This window comes from Canis lupus, chromosome 30, assembly GCF_011100685.1.
Source record: "Canis lupus familiaris isolate Mischka breed German Shepherd chromosome 30, alternate assembly UU_Cfam_GSD_1.0, whole genome shotgun sequence".
NCBI lineage: Eukaryota > Metazoa > Chordata > Mammalia > Carnivora > Canidae > Canis > Canis lupus.
In genome coordinates, this window is record NC_049251.1 from 39,910,828 (window position 1) to 39,926,573 (window position 15,746).

At 35.1% G+C, this 15,746-nt stretch overlaps 1 protein-coding gene across 9 annotated transcripts in view; it reads left to right on the plus strand.

Moving 5' to 3' along the window:
* The window catches only part of SCAPER (S-phase cyclin A associated protein in the ER), a 432,460-nt gene that overhangs the window by 94,416 nt on the left and 322,298 nt on the right, over nt 1-15,746 (plus strand). For 8 of the 9 annotated variants that reach the window (XM_038581073.1, XM_038581077.1, XM_038581078.1 and 5 more), the window contains 6 exons: nt 448-681; nt 4,922-5,092; nt 10,170-10,245; nt 10,453-10,570; nt 11,048-11,159; nt 14,543-14,683. In XM_038581073.1, the coding sequence (XP_038437001.1) occupies nt 448-681; nt 4,922-5,092; nt 10,170-10,245; nt 10,453-10,570; nt 11,048-11,159; nt 14,543-14,683 (852 nt within the window). The remainder of the gene's footprint in view (nt 1-447; nt 682-4,921; nt 5,093-10,169; nt 10,246-10,452; nt 10,571-11,047; nt 11,160-14,542; nt 14,684-15,746) is intronic. The other variant, XM_038581076.1, reaches the window with a different exon arrangement.

Genomic DNA, 15,746 nt, shown 5'->3' on the forward strand with positions numbered 1-15,746 from the left:
CTCAAAGTGGATATTTTGTTGAAAAATGCCTTCATTTGATATTAGACAGACAACTTTTGGAAAAACCATGTAAATACCTTTAGTTATTTAAATATAAGACAGTATTCTACTTGTGACTAGAATTTCTTTTGTGAGGTATGTAAAGTACTCATCAAGAATCAGCTTACTCAAAGAAAATGTAATTATAATATAGCTTAATTTCATAAAGCATTTCAGACAGTGCTCTATACATACATAGTATGTGTGCAAATAAAATTCATGGCTGCTTAATTTTTTTTTCTTTTTTTAAACTGGAAACATAACAAGAAAATCCAACTAAGTTGTCTCTCAGCAAGTTAACTACTGCTTTAGTTGATAGGTTCATGGTAGGCATAATCAGTTTTTCTACAATGGTGTAGTTTGTATTTTCTATTACCTCTGATTCATCCTGTAAATGTGTTTTCTTAGTTCACAGTGAGTACATTGGACGATGTCAAGAACTCTGGCAGTAGTACTTTACAAGACAGTTCTGTGGGAACTTCTGAAATACCTGGTGTTCACATTGATACAGAGTGTGTTTCAGTTACTCAACAAGCTGACACACCTCCTTCACAAGCAAATGACGTGCTTTCATCAGAGAAAGCGGGGATAGAAAGTGAAATGGACCCTTCAGATATTTCAAATGTGAGTGCTGCTAACTTGGTAAGAACAACTTATCAGAATTGTGAGTAAATATATTAAAAGGGCATAAACCCTAATAATAATAAATTGTGTTGTGTATTATTTTACATTTTATAAAGCATTTTATATGTTATTTCATTTTAACATTTTATTCTTATAACAAGCTTTTGATACAGTTAAGATTCTTCTTGTTTTGTAGAGGAAAAAAAATGAGACTATCCAAGTTAAATAACTATTGCTAAAATCATTCAGTTTGTGATTTGATCGAATGTTCTTTAGTCTGGCACTAAGAAACTAAACCAGTAATGATAAAGTCTTCTATGCAACATCTGGTACTCTGATGGATGGGACATGCTGCTTACTGGACTTTTGAAAATTCTCGTTATACTTTAGACAGCCTCTATCATTTGTGTGGAGTTGGTCGATGAAATTTATCTACCATTGCTATTGCAGAATCTTTAAGAATGTATTGATTTGGAATTATAGGTTTATGTTTTTGGATGACTGCTTATTTGTCCTCATGTCTTTCGGTTTCCCACTTGAGTATTAAGATACTAGATGTGACAGTATTCCAGAATGGGTCATTCTAGCTTAAATGTAACTTTTAAAAGAAATAGGCATATATAAAAAGTTGTTGAGAAAAATTACTCAAATTTTATTTTTTAAGTGACCACTGTTATACTATAGTTTCCTTCAAAACTTAATGCCTTATCATGCTGAAAGATGTTATGAACAGATGGTGTTAGACCAAATTACACATCTTATAGAGATAATAACATTACATGTAAATGAAGCTTGATAAGTGTTAAGGGAAAAAGAAGGGTAACAGTAACAAGAAAAACATTTAAATTTTAAAAATAAGGAGTTGTATTTTAACTTGACTCTTACTGTGACTGTTTTTAAATGTTGAATATAGTTATGGTCATATAAATACTAGGCGTAATGTATGGGATAGATATTGGTCATTTTTGTATTTTTAATTTTCATAGCTAGATATCACATTAAATTATTTTGTGAATTGATTCTGTGAGAATCAAATTTCGAAAGAGGACAAAGGTCCCATACTTAAATAAGCATTAAATAATTATTTAAAAGTTCTTACTTCATCTATTTTATTTTGATCACGTATGTAAATAGCTTGTGGTAGAATATTAAAAACTCTTGGTTACTTAAGGATCAGATTTACACACTTTATATACTATGCTTTAAATATGAATATTAGTACGTTTTTAGAGTACTTGAGGAACTTTCTTTAAAAAACTAGTTTTTGGATTTGCCTTGGCAGAGATTAAGTCTTTGGTTTGCTCTAGGTATGTACCTCTTTAGGTTCTGCAGTGATGAGACAACTGTCTTCTTTTCTTTCTTAGTACAGTATCATCATGTAGCTGGTTAAAGGTAAAAATTCTGCAATTCTCGTATTTAACAGAAATTTTGGTGAAAAATGGCTTAGAACCTTCCTATTTAACGTCAACTTTTGCCACTATTGTAAAAATGTGCTAATATAAAATGTAGCTACAGTGGATCTATGTTTTTAGATTTACTAAAATTTCAAATTTTAATGAAATTTGGAAATTAAAAAAATACTGTGTGTAGATATTTATTTGACTTTCACAGTGTGAAAAATAGCACAAGTTGGACATGAATAATTGAATCGTTTTAATCATTAATTAAAATCTTTTCAGGTCTTCAGAGACTAAATAGAAATGTACTCTGGGGAAGATACAATTGAAAAAGCCAATAGGTTTATGGGAGAACTTACTTTCTGCAAAGTTAAATATATTCAACTTTAATATTTGGATTTTTAAATTGTTCTTAAGTTGTAAGGTCTTTGTTGCACATTAACAATAGTCAGTGCCTACGCTCCTCTCCAGACCAATTCCATTCTAAGTTGGGGCTCAAGCATTTGCATATTTTAATTCCTCTCTTGAGATATACTTGATTTTCAGTGAACTTCACATATCTAAAATATACAAATTGTTAGAATTTTGATGTGTTTATATCTATAAAAATATCACTACAATCAAGAAAGTGAACATACTGATTGCCTCCAGAAGTTTTCAGATTTCCCTTGGCAATCCCTCCTTTCTGTTCTTCCCTGTATTTCCTTCCCAGGTCATCGCTGTCATTATATATTGATTGACATTTTCAGAATCTTATGTAAATGGAATAATATAATCTTTTGTTTGGCTTTTTTTCCTCAGCATGATTATTTTGAGGTTCATCCATGTAGTTGTGTGTCCCAATAGTTCATACTTTTTATGGTCTTTTGTCATAATTCAGTTAGACACATGTAGCAGAGTATGTTGATTCCTTCAGTTGTGGACACGTTTGAGTCATTTTCAGTTTCTCTGTTATGAGTAGTGGCACCATGAATGTTTGTCTTTGTTTTGAACATATGTTTTCATTCCTTCTACAAAAATACCTAGAGGTCAGTTTTGTTGATAATATTTTTCAGGTCTCCTAGATCCGTGCCAGTTTTCTATACATGTTCTATCAGTTGAGAAAGGGGTATTGAAAGCTCTGAATATATCTGTGAAACTGTTTCTTTTTATTTTTTTAAACAACTTTATTGAGATAAAATGTATATAACACACAGTTTACCCATTTTAATTTTACAATTCAGTATTTTTCAGTATATTTACAGAGTTGTACAACAATCCTCACGATCAATTTTAGGCCACTTTCATTACTACGAAAGAAACCCAGTATCCATCAGCAGTCCCTCCCTTCATCCCACCCTTCCAACCCTAGATAGCCACAGATCTGCTTTCTGTCTCATAGATTTGTCTGTTCTGAACATTCCATGGAAATGGAATATAACATGTGGTGTTTTGTGACTGGCTTCTTTCCCTGGGCATGATGTTTTTAAGACTCAGTACTTCATTCCCTTTTGTGGCCAAATAATATTCCATTGTATGAATATGCCACATGTTATCCATTCTTCAGATGATGGACATTTGGACTGTCTCCATTTTCTGGCTGTTATAAATAATGCTGCTTTAAATATTTGTATATGTTTTTGTGTGGATATTTGGTTTCATTTCTCTGGGGTAAATATCAAAGAGTGGAATTGTTGGGTCATATGGTAACTTTATGTTTAAACTTTTTGAGGAATTATTAGACTATTTTCTAAAATGGCAGCACTGTTTTCCATTCCCATTAAATTTATTTACTTTTGTAGTTCAATCCATTTTTGCTTCATGTATTTTGAAGCCCTGTTATTAAGTCCATACATGTTTAGGTTTGTTTTGTCTTTTTGATGAAAGAACCCTTTTATCATTATGAAATGACCATTTTTAAAAAATCTCTCTTGATACTTTTGCTCTGAAATCTGTGCCTGATATTAATACTTTAGTTTTCTTTTGATTGGTGTTAGCATTGTAGCACTTTCATTTGTAATCTGTTTGTAATCTGAGATTTCAGTTAAGTTTCTTTTGGGCAGCATATGTTTGGGTCTTGCTTTTTATCCAGTTTGACAATCTCTATTAATTGAGGTATTTAGACTATTCTGGTCTAAACTATTGATTATTGATATAGTTCATATAAATATACCATCTTAGTATTTGTCTTCTCTCTGACTCATCTTTTCTTCACCCCCTTTTTCTTCTCCTTCTCCCTTCTTTTGGATTAATTATGTTTGATAATTCTAATTTATCTCCTTTGTTGGCTTATTAGTCACAATTCTTTGTTTCGTTATTTTAGTGTTTACTTTAGAGTTTCTAATACACATTTGTAGCTTATCATATGGATTTATTAATGATTTAGATGCATATTATTTGTATTTTTTCTAATGCATGTTTTTAAGTGATATATATGTTACATATGCTCAGAAAATAATATCACCATTTCAGAATAAAATCTTTCTGTGTTCCATTTATAGTATTTTTCTTCTGTTTTAAAGATATTTTCTCTACAACTGTTTTGAATTTTGGCACTCAAACTAAATTCATACTTTGATATTAATAATACCTGTTATTTGTGTAACTTTACAGTTTCTCATACACAGTAGTCTGATAAATAAGGTAAGTCATAGATTATTGTACTATTTATGGAATACAAAATAGGCTTTTGGTTTTAAGAAGTTTTCAAGTCACACAGGTAGCAAGTGGTTGAACCTATAGTGAACCCCATGTTTTGTAATTCCAGATCAATGTTATTCTTTGTATACTGTTATATATCATTAACAAATGAAGAAAGAAATGATTACTTAACTTTCCAATCAACTGATGATTCTTTTGTGTGTTTGTTTTTAACTTTATAGTCAATGGCAGAAGTTCTTGCTAAAAAAGAAGAGCTAGCAGATCGTCTAGAAAAGGCTAACGAAGAAGCCATTGCCAGTGCCATTGCTGAAGAGGAGCAGTTAACCAGAGAAATTGAAGCAGAGGAAAACAATGATATTAATATTGAAACTGACAATGACAGTGATTTTTCTGTGAGCTTTAATTTTTTAAATTTAATATTTTATTTTATTTTTTGTAATTCCACTGTAGTTAACATTCAGTATTATATTAGTGTTAGGTGTACAATATAGTGATTCAACAATTCTTTTTTTTAATAATAAATTTATTTTTTATTGGTATTCAATTTGATTCAACAATTCTCTACATTACTCAGTGCTCATCATGGTAAGTGTACTCTTAATCCCCTTCACCTATTTCATCCCTCCTTGCTGACCTCTGATATACTTTAAAGATTTTACTTATTTATTCATAAGAGACACACACAGAGAGAGAGAGAGGCAGAGACACAGGCAGAGGGAGAAGCAGGCTTCATGCAGGAAGCCCGATTCAGGACTTGATCCTCGGACTCCAGGATCATGCCCCTGGGCCAAAGGCAGATGCTCAACCGCTGAGCCACCCAGGGATCCCCTGATAATACTTTATTTTAAATGAGTACCCTCAGTTAAAGGTATTTTTCTTCCCAACAAGAACATTTTTTACTTGAAGCATACTTCAGAACATGTGATCTAAAAGATAGATATAAAATAATCTCTCCAAGAAAAATAGAACACCACGTTTTCTCTAAGTACACACAGAAGACGAATCCCCTGGCTAAGTCACATAAAAAGAGATATAACATATACTACAAATTTAAGAAGACTGAGATCGTACCAAGTATATTTTCTACCCACAATGGTACAAAACTAAAGATCAACAATAAAACAAAGTTGGAAAATCTATCATGTAAATATTAAATATCTAATGGGTAAATATTAAACAACACACTACTGAACAAGCAGTGTGCCAAATAGGAAATCAAATGGCAAATCAAAATCTGTCTCAAAACAAAAAAAAAGAAAACACAATGTTCCAAAACTTGTGCAGCAAAAGCAGATGTTAGAATGAAATTTATGCTATAAACACTTGTATTAAGAAAAATAGGGCACCTGGGTGGTTCAGTCGGTTAAGCACCTGCCTTCAGCTCAGGTCATGATCCCCTGGGTCCTGGGATTGAGTCCCATATCAGGCTCCCTGCTCTATGGGGAGTCTGCTTCTCTCTCTCCGTCTGCCTGCCACTCCCCCTGCTTGTGCTCTCTTTCTCTCTCTCTCTCAAATAAATAAACGATCTTTTAAAAAATACTTAAAATAAACAATTTAATGTTATACCACAAGGAACTAGAAAAAGAAACTTAGCTGAAATTTAGTAGAGGAGAGAGACAGCAAAGAAAAATCAAATAAAGAAAATAGAGACCAGAATGAACAATAACATAACATTGAAAGTCATGACTAGTATCCGCCCCCCAAAAAAAGAAATAAAATTGGCAATGCTTTAACTATTTTAACTAAGAAAAAAAAAAAAGAAGATTCAAAAGTCAAAATGAGAAATAGAAAACAATACAATTGATAATAGATTACTGTTAACAGTTATATACTAACAAATGAGATAACTTAGAAAAAAAACACAACAAACAGAGAATTCCTAAAAACACACAAGTTACCAAGATTGAATCATGAATCTTGAATCTGGGAAATAGGAAGTCTTCTTAAACCAGTAACAAGAATGAAAGTTGGAATTGGGAATCAGAAACTCTGAGCACAGAAAAGCCGAACATCACATGTTTTCATTGGTGAATTCTACCAAATATTTTTTTAAGATATTAATGAAAGTCTTTTTCAAAATCTTACAAATAATGGAATAGAGGGAACATGTTCAGAATCATTTCATGAGGTCAGTACTACCCTGATAGCAAAGCAGGATAAAAACAATACAAGAAAAAAAGTCTCTTTTGTCTGATATAAATATAAATGTTTTTCTACCCCCTCACTTGCAATCTGCAAGAGTCTTTAGGTCTCAAATGAGTCTCATGTAGGCAACATATAGATGGTTCTTATTTTTTTAATCCATTCTGACAACCTGAAGTGTTTGGTCCACTTACATTCAAAGTAATTATTGATAGGTACATACTTACTGCCATTTCATTACTTGTTGTTTCTTGAGATTTTCTCTAATCCTTTCTTATCTGTGTCACTTTTGGTCTCCTTTGCACTGAGAGAGTCCCCTTTAATAATTCTTGTAGGGTTGGTTTAGTGGTCATGAGCTCAAAAGCTATTTTTGTTTGTCCGAGAAACTCTTTATCTCTTCTTCTATTCTGAATAGTATATAGCCTTGTTGGATAGAGCATTCTTGGCTGTAGAGTTTTTTTTCATTTAGCATGTTTAGCATAATGCATGCCACTGTCTTCTGGCTTGACCGGTTTCTGTTGAGAAATCTCCAGCTAGTCTTACCGGTTTTCCCTTGTAAGTAAAGGACTTCCTTTGCCTTGCTGCTTTAAAAATTTTTTCTTATATCACTTATATAATATAGTGATAACTGTATTTTGCAAATTTAATTACAATATATCTTGCTGTCCTGCTTTTGTTGATTTTGATGGGAGTTCTCTGTGCCTCCTGTTTCTTTCCTCAGATTAGGGAAATTTTCTGCTGTTATGTCTTGAAATAAATTTTCTGCCCCCCTTTCCCTCTCTTCTCTTCTGGGACTCCTATAACACAAATGTTTTTACATTTGATGGAGTCACTGAATTCTCTAAATCATTTGTGTTGCCTAATTATTCTTTCTCTATTGTTCAGCTTCGTTATTGTCCATTATTTTATCTTCAGGGTTACTAATTCATTCCTTTACATCTTCCAGCCTGCTGTTAATTGCATCAGGTCTATTTCCAATCTCAGTTATTTCATTCTTGGTCTCTGATTGGTTCTTTTGTCTCTGTTGTAAGGGTCTCACCAATGTCTTCTTTTCTTAAGCCCAGTGGGTATCCTTATGATTGTTGTTTTAAGTTCTTATCAACTATGTTATTTCTGTTTTGCTTAGCTCTCTGGCCATGGCCTTATCTTGTTCTTTCATTTAGGATAAATTTCTCCGTCTTGGCATTTTGTCTAAGTCTCTGCCTTCTTCTCTGTGTTAGAAAAGCCAGTTATGTCTCCTTCTATTGAAAGTAATGGCCTTCTGAAGAAGAGGTGATGTAGTGCCCCAAATCTGGCACTTCAGGGAGTGTCTCTGGTGTGTACTGCTTATGCCCTGCTTTTGTGGTTTGGCTGCTCTGTCCTTCAGGCCAGTTGTTTGCAGAGGCTCTCCTTGCCTGCTGGGGGCAGTGTTTGATCCCTGGCCTGAATATGGTGAGTTTTAACTAAATATAAGCTCTGGTGTGCTTGTGAGTTGAGACCTGACACAAACTCTACCAGAACTGAGGCCTTGAGGAACTCTCTGGTTAGGAGATGTGATATGGCCAGGAGTTTCTGCTGGTCCTCTTGGGGAGGGGCCTACTTTGCTGGGACTGAGGCAAGGTTGACTAAAAAGTATAGTCCTGCTAGAGTGTAGGGGTGTGGGGCTTGCTTGGTGTAAGCAAATTATAGCCAGTGTTGGGGTGAACTGCTGCCTGAGATGGCTCTTTGTTTATCTTGAGGGGTGGGAAAGAGAAATGGCTCTATCCTAGCTCCTTTGTTCTCAGAGAGGCATCTTTGTGTGAACACTGCCTCTCAGGGACATACTCCTAGAATAGTGAATCACTCCCCACTGTGTGCCCCAGGTGTTTGTTCAGAGCACTGTTTTGCTGTTGTTTGTCTACCTTCTTTCCGGAGCAGGGCTGTGCCCTCTGGGCTACATACTAGCCAAGCCTGTGGACTTTTAGAACCCTAAGCTTTAAAGCCTTGCTGGTTGCAAAAACACAAAATTCATTTTCCAAGCCAATGGCTTTGGGGAAATGTTCTTGTACATTCCCTTGTGTGTTCATCTCTTCCCTTTCTCCATGACCTGGGCTCCCTCCCCTCTGCGGAGGTACCCAAGATCTGATCCATTTCTCTTCTAAACCACATCTCTGTGCTTCCTACCTTCTTCATTGTGACCTCTTCTCTCCCTTTAGTTGTAGAGTTTGTCCTGTCAGTTTTCAGGCTGATTTCTGGGAGAATGATTTGATAGTTATCTAGTTGTGTTTGTGGGAATAGATGAGCTTAGGGATGAGTCTACTTCACTGACACCTTGGATTCTTTCTGTGAACGCTTAGAATTTTTAACATGCTTGTTCAAAAATTACATCTAGAAATAAAATTCTTAGGGCCAGGAAGACTTAGAATTCATACAAAAACAATAGGAAATCTCTCTCTTTTTTTTTTTTTTTTTTTGAAGCACTTTACCATTACACAGTTTTTTTTTTTTTTTTTTTTTTAGTGTTTTTATGTATAGTACAGTTGACAAGTTGGAAGTTGTTATTCCCATTTTAAAAATAGATAAATTGAATCTTGGAAAAAGTAAGAACTCAACATTACTAAGATTGTAATTGCAGAGATTGAAATAGAATCTAAAGTAGTTTACTTTTTTCTTTCTGCTAGGAAAAGCAAACGAATGAGTGGGAAATATCAGAAAGGGAGACAGAACATGAGAGACACCTAACTCTGGGAAACGAACAAGGGATGGTGGAAAGGGACAAGGGCGGGGGTGGGGGTGACTGGGTGACGGGAACTGAGGGGGCACTTGATGGGATGAGCACTGGGTGTTATGCTATATGTTGGCAAATTGAACTCCAATTAAAAAAAATATGTAAAAAAACCACAAATGATATGTGCTTTACAATCACTAAGCACCCAGGATATATATATTTGATAAGAGGCACTTCTTTTTTTTTTGTATATTTTTTTATGAGGGACTTCTTTGAGAATGAAAGTAACTATAAATGTTTTAAATATTTTTCTATGAAATTTTAATGCCCAGAGAATAATTTTGAGCTCTTCTCATGAATATGGCAGAGTTATGTGGTAATAGTATGAGGCCAATATGTTTCTTTTAAACTTGATTTGTCTTTGCTGTTAATGACAAGTAGGTTTATCTTCCTCTTAAAATGTATATACTATAGTATTTTAACTTGGCGATTACTGTAACTATAAGAGGTATATAGCTTTTTTCTGATTTTGAGCTCTTAAATGTATTAGTAATAGGTAGGAAAATTACATCTGCAGTTCATTTTTTAAGATTATAATTGTGTTTAATATTTGTTTTTCACTTTTCCTTATTACATTTTAGGCCAGCATGGGAAGTGGGAGTGTATCTTTCTGTGGTATGTCTATGGACTGGAATGATGTCCTTGCAGATTATGAAGGTATTTGTGTGTGTGTGTGTGTGTGTATGTATGCATGCTGTATTGTATGTGTAGCTAGAGAGATTTAGGGTAAATTATTATAGTTTATGTGTAAAATAAATAATTTGGAGGGGAATGCTAATGCCTTTTAAAAGTCTGTTCTCAAATGTTGGTTTTATAGAACTGTGTGGTTAAACAGTTATAGTAGTTTTCTTTTTTTCTGGGCAGCTCGTGAAACTTGGCGCCAAAATACATCATGGGGGGATATTGTAGAAGAGGAACCTGCTAGACCTCCAGGCCATGGAATTCACATGCATGAAAAACTTTCCTCACCATCTCGTAAAAGGTCTGGCCTTTGAAAATTAATTTGAAATGTTTCACAGGAGGGAAGCTAGTTACTCCTTTTTTTTTTTTTTTTAAAGATTTTATTTATCTATTCATAACAGACACACAGAGAGGGAGAAAGAGAGGCAGAGACACAGGCAGAGGGAGAAGCAGGCTCCATGCAGGGAGCCTGATGCAGGACTCGATCCCGGGTCCCCAGGATCTGGCCCTGGGGTGAAGGTGGCGCTAAACCGCTGAGCCACCCAGGCTGCCCCGACTCCTGACTATTAAGTGGAGTTGCTGCACAACATTGTAAGGCACATTACTCAGGATAGTTACAGATACATTGAAAAGTGACAGAGTTTTCCTGAAATGTTAGGCCAAAATTAGCTTTGTATACTTTTTATATTTATTTTAAAAATGTTTAAGACTAAAGAAAATATTTTTGGCTTTATCATGTAAACATTTGTGTCTTCTGTCCATTTGTTTGTGTTAATAGAACAATTGCAGAATCTAAGAAGAAACATGAAGAAAAACAAATGAAAGCACAGCAGCTAAGGGAAAAGTTACGTGAAGAAAAAACATTAAAGCTTCAGAAATTATTAGAAAGGGTGAGTTTAATATTTAGAAATTCTGATAGCCTTAAATTGATGGGCTGATTTTTAACTTGACTTTTTTTTTTTTTTTTTTTTTTGGTGTAAGAGAAGCTAGTGCAACTATAAAAATAATTACATTTTCTTGGAAACCAAAGCATTTCTACCTATGGAATTACAGAGGGTTACCTGCAAAAAAGTAAAAAAAAATTGACGTTTCTAAATTAGCTAGTAATTTGATACTTGCAGAATTCGCATGGATTATTGAAGCTGTGCTTTGTCTTTTGCTGTTTTCATGGGGGGGGCGTTTCTTTGGGGAGTCTTGTGGACAGTGTAGGATGAGTTAGGATAGTTTTGAGCCTCAGATTATCAGTTTTGAAAAAGTGGGGCATTAATTGAATTTATAGAAGAGAGTCTTAGAGTATTTAAAATAGTGCCGCTTCTGAACAGTGATATAGTGGAAAGAACATGGGGTCTGGAAATGACCAATTAGTGGTCAAACCTTGGTTTTACATGATACCCTGGGCAAGTTATTCAACAATATTGCATTTCAGTTTCTTTATTTGTAAAATCACAATTATAACTATTGACTTCATATGATGATTGAATGTGGCAAGTATAACAGTATAGTGTTAGAATGGCTGTTACTCGTTATATAGTCATTGTTACTTTAATATGGCAGATATAGGCATGGACTGTATTAGTTATGTGTGCTATATAACAAATGACCTCAAAACTTAGCCACTTAAAACAGCAAATATTTATTAGCTTACAATATCTGTGGGCAAGAAAACCAGGATTGCTTTGCCTAGTGATTTTTATTCAGAGTCTCTCATGAGTTTGCAGTCATGCTGTTAGCTGGGGTAGCCATCATTTGGAGCTGACGGGTCCACTTCTGGACTCACCCATGTGGTTGTAGGCAGGCCTCAGGTCCTCTTTACCAGTTGGCCATAGATTTCAGTTATTTGCCATGTGTGCATTTTAACAGCCCAAATGTCCTCGTGACATGGCTACTGGTTTCCTCACAGAAAATAGTCCAGGAGAGAGGGAGGAGAGGAGAGGGGGATGGAGACGAAGATAGAAGGAAAGAACAAATGAGCTGCCAAAACCATATTGCCTTCTATAACCTGACCTTGGAAGTGATGTGCTGTCACTTTTGCTGTATTCTATTGGTCAATTCCTGATACAGTGTGGGAGGGAATTACTCAAGGATCTGAATACCAAGTGATTGGGATCTCTGGAGCCATCTTGGAGTCTGCATACTACAAGAACCTATCACAACATGACAAAAGAGATGTGACTTGTATACTGTAGGTGAACTCCGTTGTTATCTTCTGGTACTAGGAAGGAGTACTTACATGCATAGCTGAAAAATATTTGCATTGGTATGCCTGGCTGGCTCAGTCGATGGCTCATGTGAGTGACTCTTGATCTCCAGGTTGTGAGTAGAAATTACTTAAAAATAAAATCTTGGGCAGCCCTGGTGGCCCAGCGGTTTAGTACCGCCTTCAGCCCGGGGTGTGATCCTGGAGACCTGGGATTGAGTCCCACGTCAGGCTCCCTGCATGGAGCCTGCTTCTCCTTCTGCCTGTGTCTCTGCTTCTCTCTCTCTCTCTCTCTCTCTGTCATGAATAAATAAATAAAATCTTTAAAAAAAATAAATCTTAAACACTATTTGTATTACTTATAACGTATATTTAAGTTTGGAAGGGATAGTTGGACTAAATAACCCAAATAGTTTTTATTCTTTTATTTTTTTAAAGATTTATTTATTTATTTATGATAGAGAGAGAGAGGCAGAGACACAGGAGGAGGGAAAAGCAGGCTCCATGCCGGGAGCCCGACTCGGGACTCGATCCCGGGACTCCAGGATTGCGCCCTGGGCCAAAAGCAGGCGCTAAACCGCTGAGCCATCCGGGGATCCCCCAAATAGTTTTTAAAATGAGGTGTAGTATAAGGTTCTGTTTAGTACAGCAGAAAAGTTGACTGAGAAAAGAAGGAAATCTGATTTTTCTCTCCACCTGAGTCTCAAGAATTTTCATTATTTTTATTTTAATCATTTGGAATGAATTGAAATGAAAAAACAGACCCCTTATTGTGCAGTTCTTTGAGAGTTAATATTTAGTTCTCCGCTTTAGGGAAATACTGTAACACAACTACAGCTTCCCCTCATTTTTTTTTTAACAGCTTCCCCTCTTGTTGTGCCTTTTTTTTTTTTTTAAGATTTTATTTATTTATTTGAGATAGAGGGCAAGTGAGCATGAGCTGAAGGAAGATGCTTAACTGACTGAGCCACCCAGAAGCCCCTTATTGTGTCCTTAAGACAAATTAAAATTATATAGTTTTTTTTTCTTATATAATATAACCTCCAAGTATTCATGCAAACAGAATAATAAATTCTTGAAATTCTACAATATGTTAGAGGATCTTTGGTTAAATTTTTCCATTAATATAAAAAAATTTTTTTCCATTAATCTAAGTATCTCTTTGATTAATTTTTTTATATTTTTAAAGATTTTATTTATTCATGAGAAACAGAGAGAGGCAGAGACATAGACAGAGGGAGAAGCAGGCTCCCTCCACAGAGCCCCCTGTGGGACTCAATCTCAGGACCCTGGGATCATGACTTGAGCCAAAGACAGATGCTCAACCACTGAGCCACCCAGCAGCCCCCTCTTTGATTAATTTTAATGAGAAATCTACCTTCCATTTGTCTAATAAGTTATTGTTTCAGCATGGTTTTATATATGTGTTTTCATAACCAGAATTCTTTGTAGCTCAGAATTGAACAGATACTGAATCCTATTTTATGGGTGTGAAAACTGAATCTAGGAAAGGTGAAGTACAGTTTCCAGTGTCACATGACCAATAATTTGCCGAGCAAGGGCTTTAAAGATCTGTCCTCTAACTTCCAATCTAGTGCTGTTTCTGCATCATACTTTTTTAGATGGTTAAACACATAATTATGTAGCTAAAATTCAACTGAAATGTTAGTTTTATTCACACTCATGTTGAGCCAGCTTTTGATTTAGCTAGCAAGTGACCAAGGTAGATTATGAACTCAAGCAGTCTGGCTCCTGGTCTGTGTTCTTTTTTTTTTTTTTTTTTTAAAGATTTTATTTATTCATGATAGAGAGAGAGAGAGAGAGAGGCAGAGACACAGGCAGAGGGAGAAGCAGGCTCCATGCAGGGAGCCCGATGTGGGACTCGATCCCTGGTCTCCAGGATCGCATCCTGGGCCAAAGGCAGGTGCTAAACCGCTGCGCCACCCAGGGATCCCCCCTGGTTTGTGTTCTTAATCATAAATCATGCTCCTTTAGATCTTTCTAGGTTCTAGACTTTATAATTCCTAAGCTGTTTATTTGTTAAATTACTATGTGTGATGATCTCACTCTGTGTAGGAGAAGGATGTCCGGAAGTGGAAGGAAGAATTATTAGATCAACGACGGAGGATGATGGAAGAGAAATTACTTCATGCTGAATTTAAAAGAGAGGTGCAATTACAAGCAATTGTTAAAAAAGCACAAGAGGAAGAAGCTAAGGTATATCTTAGGTGCTTTGAATGTCGCATTAGTTACCCAAGGACTTTTTTCATTTGTTAATATAAGAAGCTGATATTTATGAAGTAATTATTCTGTGTTAGAATAACAGGCTCACTTAAACCTTATTAGGTGCAATATCGTATACTTAGAATAATCCTATGAGATGTATATTATTTTTTTACAACTTTTTGAGGTACAATTGACAGACAATAAATAGCACATATGTAAAACATCAATTTGATGAGTTTTGACATGTATATATTCCTGAAACCTTCAGCACAATGAAGATAATAAACAGTTCCATCACCCTCAGAAGTTTGCTTGTGCTTCTTTTTCTATTCATTCCTTCTTCCAACTCTGTTACTGTGCAGTTGCTGATCTGCTCTTTGTCACTGTAGATGTTAGCATTTTCTAGAATTTTATATGAATGGAATCATACAGTATATATTCTCTTCCTCTGGCATCTTTCACTCAACATAGTTATTTTGAATGTCATCCATACTGTTGTGTATATCGGTTCCTTTTCATTGCTGAGAAGTATATCTTTGTATAGAAACACCATAATTTGTTAATCCAGTCACCTGTTGATAGGTATTTGTTTTACTTTCTTGTTTTTGGCCATTATAGATCTAGCTGCTGTGAACCATCATGTGCAAGTCTTTGTGCAGATGTGTGCTTTCATTGTCTTGGGTAAATACCTAAGAATGAGTAGTAGAGCCTCATGATAGGTTCATATTTAACTTTTAAAGAAACAGTTTTTCAAAGTGGTTATTATATTGATCCCTGCCCCCCATCTGAAAGTAGAGTGCTCCTATGAAACCTTTTGTAATCTGGAATGACATAAAGATGCAATTACTATTAATGTATATGGAAAACATTGTTAGCATTTCCAGACCCCCAAAATAACCTCTTTTAGGTTTTTCTGATACATTAGAATGCATCTTGCTAATGGATGCACAAAGTAAATTGAGATAAAGCATAGATGCTCAAAAACACAATTCAAAACGATGATGGCTTGATGCTAAGACGCTGAGTGTAGTTCCTGGAGAAGGAGTTTGGTGGG